The sequence below is a fragment of the Belonocnema kinseyi genome, chromosome 5, assembly GCF_010883055.1.
Source record: "Belonocnema kinseyi isolate 2016_QV_RU_SX_M_011 chromosome 5, B_treatae_v1, whole genome shotgun sequence".
Taxonomy (NCBI): Eukaryota; Metazoa; Arthropoda; class Insecta; order Hymenoptera; family Cynipidae; genus Belonocnema; species Belonocnema kinseyi.
The window spans coordinates 108,124,290-108,130,972 of record NC_046661.1 but is presented as its reverse complement, the minus strand read 5'-3'; the positions used below and the strand labels follow the sequence as shown (position 1 = coordinate 108,130,972).

At 25.2% G+C, this 6,683-nt stretch overlaps 1 protein-coding gene across 1 annotated transcript in view; it reads left to right on the top strand.

The window, feature by feature from the left end:
• The window catches only part of LOC117173820 (BRCA1-associated protein), a 20,010-nt gene that overhangs the window by 6,450 nt on the left and 6,877 nt on the right, over positions 1 to 6,683 (top strand). The window contains exon 4 of the mRNA XM_033362464.1: positions 2,434 to 2,759. Within this exon, the coding sequence (XP_033218355.1) occupies positions 2,434 to 2,759 (326 nt within the window). The remainder of the gene's footprint in view (positions 1 to 2,433; positions 2,760 to 6,683) is intronic.

Sequence of the window (6,683 nt, the reverse complement as noted above, 5' to 3'; positions counted from 1 at the left end):
ATGAACTTAAAATGTTCAAAATTATATAATTTTAAGGAATTTTAATCTAGAAACATTAAATAAGGAAAAATTGCAAAATTTTAAACTGAACTGGAAACCCTGAAATTTTAGAAAATTTCTTTACAATTTGAAAATACAAATAACTTTTTATTTTGAAAAATTATTTTAAGAGAATATTTAAAAAGTTTTTCAAAGATTTAAACAAAATTTTCAAAAAAGATTCTAAAAGATTTTAAGAAAAGTTTCTAAAATTTGCATGATAATACGGTTTCATAACTTTTTATAGGTTTTCATAGAAAATTACAAATTCCTACAAAACCTAATAAAAGTGTACAATCTGCAAGTACTTTCTGCAATTTTGTATAGAAAATTGTGATTTTATAGATAAAATAACGAAAATTTTCGATTTGCAAGAGCTTGTTGTAGTTTTTTATATTGTTTCTTAAAAAGTTACGAATTTCTACATATAATTATGAATAAATACAATTCTCTGCGAATAAATAAGAAAATGCATGACTCTAAAATGATGGTATATCTTTCCTTTTAAAAAATCTACACAAAACAATGAATAGAAATCTACAGTCATTAAAAAAGTTTAGTTTTCTATAAATTGAATAGGTTTTTTTTTAAGAAAATTATGAATTTCTACCAAAAATAACGGAAATTTACGATTTAAAACAGCTATTTGTAGATTTTTATATTACTTCTGAAAAATTACAAATTTCCACAAATAATAATTATGAATAAATATAATCATCTACAAATAGACAGGACGATTTATGACTTCAAAATAAAGATTTAGTTTTTCATAATTTGAAATAGGTTTTTATAGAAAATTATGATTTTCTACTAAAAATAACAAAAATTTGCGTTATGCAAAAGCTGTATTTGTAAGTTTCTTAAAAATAGTTTTTCTTTTAACAATAGAAATTTATGCATACAATTTTGAATAAATACTATTTTCTACTAAGACAAAATAGACAAATCTTTTTAACTGTAAATTTAACTATTCACTTTTGGGTTGAATATTGATCATTTGCAGCTGAAAATTCATGCATTTTGTTGAAAATTCTTTCTTTCTGATAGGAAAATCATCCTTTTGCTTGGAAATTCAACAGTGTTTGCAATTGTACCTTTTTCTTGACTAAAAAGTCTTTCTTAGATGAGAATTCCACTCTCGTTGATAGATCGTCCTTTTGGTTGAATTCAAATGTTTTTGAGTAAAAATTAAAATCTTTATTGGTTGAAATATCAACTACTATGTTTTTCGTTTAAAATTAGTCTTTATTCGAATGAAAACATCTTTTTGGTTGAAAATTCGACTATTCCAATTCAAGAACCACCATTTTAGTTAAAAATTCATTAGTTTGGTTGAAAATTAATTTTTTATTTGTAAATTCAACTAGTCCATTTTTTGTTGATAATTTTTCTTTTTTGCTCTAAAATTAGTTTGTTTTGTTGAAAATTTGTCTTTTTTGTTAGAAATTAATCTTTTTGGCTAAAAATTCAAATATTTTAGTTCAGTATACATCATTTTAGTTGAAAATTAATCTTTTTTATTGAATATAAAAATACTTGGTTGAAAATTACTCTTTCATTAGAAATTTTTGTTTTGCTTAAAATCGTCTATTCCAGTTGAAGATTCGCCATTTTACTTGCAAATTCATCACTTGAGTTGAAAATTTATTGTTTTTTTTTTTGTGTGGAAAATTAATTTTTCTACTTGAAAATTCAACCATTTGGTTGAAATTTGACCTTTGTTATTTACAAATTCCACCATTTGGTTGAGAATTCATTGATTCCGTTTAAAAATCGTCTTTTTGGAATAAAGTCAATCTTTTTCGTTAAAAATTAAACATTAATTTTGCCTAAATATGTATTGAATTTTAAGCATAGGAAGATAAAATAAACATTTGTTCGATTTTTTTTCTTCAAATTCATAGTCTTTAGAGATAAATTCAAGAAATGATTATTCATGAATTTAGTATTATATAAAATATTTAATTGATTGGTGGTGCTAATATATTTAAGAATATATTACAATATAATTGGTTAAAGCTTTCTAAATGAAACATATTCCTAGAAACAAAAAACATTCATAATAAAACTCCAGAACTGTATACATGTATCGAGACGGCTGTTTTAAAAAATGCGAAATATTTGCATGGCTCCATATTATGAAAAATTAGACTTGAAAAATACTTGAGATATCTGGAAAAACCTGGAGTTGTCAGGGATTTTTTTTGCAGGATTTGAGTAGACACCATGTAACGTAATTATTGAAGACTTTGAAATAGATAAAAATAAAAAATAAATCTAGTAGTTTTTTCAGCATTTACTGATTTTTCTGGGTCTTTCAAGTCTTCTAGGTATTGTAGAAACCCTGAGGGGACTGTAAGTTTATAATTATTGATGCGATTTGTTTACTTGTAGGCACCTGCAAGTGAATTCTATGAAACCTACAATGGAGCGCCCTACAATTCTTTAGAACCAGATGCAGTCTGTCATCTTGTCTTCGTTTCCAATGTCGAGGTTGGAGACAATGGAATGCCAATCGCTGGTCACACGGAATTACCATCCTGTCCAGTTTGCTTAGAACGAATGGACGAGAGTGTTGACGGGATTTTGACGGTTCTCTGTAATCACACTTTTCACGCTAGTTGCCTAGTAAAATGGGGCGACACTTCTTGTCCCATTTGTCGTTATGCTCAAACTCCAGAGCCATTGGGCGACAGTAATTGTATGGAATGTGGTGGTACGTATATAAATATATTTTTAACTCATTTTGGGAATTTTCTGAGACCGGAAAAAACCGGGAAATGACAGTAAATTTATTCCTTGACCGGGAATTTTACGACTTTTCAAAAGAAAAATTTGCCCAAGTTTGATTTCAACAGTTTTTAAAATAATTAAAGCATAAAAAACTGAACAATAATTTATTGGACAAAACGATTCTGAATCCCTTCAGAATTTAAGAATTTCCAGATTGTAACGTTTTGAATTCGAAAGTTTTAATACGAATTCAGATTAATATAATATCATTTATTCCAATAATTTTATTTGTAAATAACAATTTTAATGATTCATCAATAAAATATTTTTCCTTTATGTTTTTTTTTTATATTAAATTAAATACATAAATTTATTAATATATTATTTTTATTAGTTTTCTTAGCCATTAAAAATTTCACTGTTCAAGTCCAGGTTCTGTTTTAATCATTTTGGAAATCTCTTAAAATCGTTTTAAATTTTCTGTTACAATAATTTTTAAAAATGAAAAATCATTTTCAATTTTCCTAGGAATTTTAAGGAAATATTTTTATTCTTTTTAAGCCTTTCACAATTTTTAAAAAGTTTCTAAACTTTTTGGTTGAAATCTGCAAAAATCTGGATTTTGTTTTAAATTCGGCTGTGGGTATTTGCACCAAAATTTTGTTACGAATAGCCCATTTTTTCGGATCATCAACTTCGTGTAAATGATTTGAAATAATTTCAAGTTCTAAATTTAGTTTTGATATTTTTTAAACTTCTAAATATCTCTTAAGATTACTTAAATTTTTTCTATAAATAATAAGTGTTCCTATTGTTATTTATAAGTTGAAATTTTAAGGATTTTATTTAATTTTCAGGATTTTCTAAAAGTTGTAGGAAAAATGCAATTCATTTAAAAATATATTTAAACGTTTCCAAAAAATTTCAACAATGATTTTAAGTTTGGAAAAATGTAAAACCACTTCTAGATTTCTCAATGGTTTGAAATAAATTTTTTAAGTTTTTGAAGGTTGCTTAAACTATTTAAAATGAAAATAATTTAACTTTTAATTTTAAAAATTGTTAATTAAAAAAAAAATTTAATTTGTCTAGCTTAAAATTACTTAAAAAAATATAATTTTTTAATTTCATTGCTTGATTCTTTAATTTAGGGTACTGAAAATGTTAACGTGGATTTATATTTTTGGAATTTAATCTGAATCTTTGAACTCTATAATTGATTAAAGTTCTAAATTTTGCAGTTTATCTGCATTTCCTTAAAAAATGTTCAATTGAAAAGTGTTAGTACATTCCATTTCATACGTGTAAATTTAATTCGTTTGTTTATTGTTTATTGCTTTAAATCGAAAAATGTTTAGAATAGATTTCAATTTTTTTAATTTTATTGTACGTGAAAAATGTTTGCGAACCGGCAAAAAAACCGTGAAATAACCGGGAATTTTTTTCTTCGGTTAAAACGGCCATCCTGTATATAGAGAATCAAACTGTTGTATTTTTGTTGAAAGATATCAATTTTCGACAACAAATACTAACATAATTCAAAGTTATTTAAAATTGTGAGTATAATATTTGAAGTGAAATGGATTTTGTTTAAAATAATATTTTCCGTGAAAAATGTGAACATACCCTGCTGTTGTTCAAATATTGTAAATATTCTTTGCAATCTGATTATTTCTTATTAAAAGTAGGAATTTAAAACAAAAACACTTATATAACATTTAAAAAAATGGTGAACATAAATAAGAACCTAACGATTTTTATTAAAAATACCCATTTCTTGTTTAAAACGCTAACATTACCTAAAATGTTTAAAAGTTGTGAATATTGATCAAAATGCTTAAAATATACATTTTTATTAAAAATGTATAATTCCTACATTAAAAAATAATATAATTCAAAAATGTTAAAAGATTGTTTTCAAATTGTAATGATTTTTATTTTAGAAGCACCAATTTGCAATGAAAAACAAGAACACATAACCTCAAATTGTTAAAAAATTATGAATCTTGTTTGAAATCTAATTGTTCAAGCTTTTAAATTTTATTAATTTAAACAAAAATGATTGTATTTAAATGTATGGCTTTTTGTTGAGAAATTGTTAATTTTTTTCAAATCTAATAATTTGGTATTAAATTTTTTTTGACATATAATGAGTTTTAACTGAGAAATTCTTGGAATTAAGAAAAAAACTAAGCATTTAACGTTCGAATTTCTAATTTAAAAAAAAGACAAAAATTGCCTTCTATTTCTTTCCTCTTTATTATTATTATAATTTAATTTGAAGGAATCTAATTTTTGAAATTTCGATGTTTTTTCTTTAAAATAATATATTTTCTGTGAAAAACTTTAATATAATCTGAAACTGCTCAAAGTTGAAAATCCTTTTTGAACTATAATAATTTTTGTTATGAAATACCATTTTTTTGTGTGTAAAACGTTAACATAATCTAAAATTAATGAAAACTGGACATTTTGATGATTTTTGTTTAAAAAATCAAGTTTCTGAGGTTATATATTATTGGAAATATAATTGTTTTTTATTAAGTATATAGTAACTAAAACCAAGAACACTAACATAAAATAACAATAAATTCTTTAAAATTGTAAATCTTTTTTAAAAACCTATAACTTTTTTTACATTTTCATAATTTTTGATTGAGAAAGTATTAGAATAATTGTCAGAAATTTAACATCACAGTTTTTCAATAGATCTCCACGTTATGCGACCCCCCTAAATCCGAAAATCAAATTCTTACGATGGCGTCTGTCTTTCTGTATGTCTGCCAGCCTGGCCGTCCGTCCGTAAATACGATAACTTCCGAAAAAAGGAACGGATCGAATCGATCTTTGGCACCATTTCTTAGGTACTAAAAGAAAGGGCGAGTTCATTAAGCAGCCTCTTTGAATAAAAATTCAAAAAGTTAGAACATTTTCCAAATGTTTAGGACCTTTTTGTTAAGTTAAGAAAATTTTATGTACGGCTATTCATAGTACTCAGAAAGCCAAACAATTTATCATAAAGACTTTTTTCGATAAAAAGAAAATCATAGTTATAGCATTTATAAAAATTAAAAAATGGAATTGCTTTTTGAAAGCCCTAGAAGATGACTACAATAACTTTTATATTTTCTTGAAAAATCTAAATTTCAGTTTTGATTGCACAAAAAATAATAAGTTAAAAATTCGATTGAAAATAAAAAAATTAAATTTTTGGGTAAACGATATTAGTTATAAAAAAAAGATTTAACAAAAATTGTTTACCTGAAAAAGAGCTATACATTTTTTATGAATCACTTTTTGATTGGACGTGTAGTTTTCGTTTTAGTCATAAAACTTATATTAAAAATAAGTATTTAAAAGATGGACAGACGCGCGCCCTAGATACGCTCAAACTTGCGAGTCCTGCGAGCAGCGCACGCTCAGAATGTGCCCGCTAAGCGGGCAGATTTTTTTTCTTAAAAATAACGGATTACCGGTGAAAAATGTTTACATAACCTACAATTGTTCAAAAATTGGCAATGTTCTTTGAAAACTATTTCCGGTGAATAACGCGAGTTGAACCTGATATTGTTCAACAAATTATTTTTTAATCGGCTGACTTGTTATTAGAACTACTGATTTCTTTTGTATAAAACGCTATTAAAACCAAAAATTGTATAAAAACTGTGAATGTAATTACTCTGAATGATAATCTGAAAAATCTTACGATATACAATAAAAAGTGACGATATAAATCGAAAATTCCATTACTTAAAGTTGTTTTATATCTTTAATTTGGAGTTTTGAAAATCATTTCTACAAATAAAAGCATTATAATTGAGACTCCGGATTCTATAACCACGCATAAAATTTGCCTGGCCGCTTCAGGCCGCTCGAGTTGGCCCCTGATGGCTTGAAAATCAGTTTTCGAA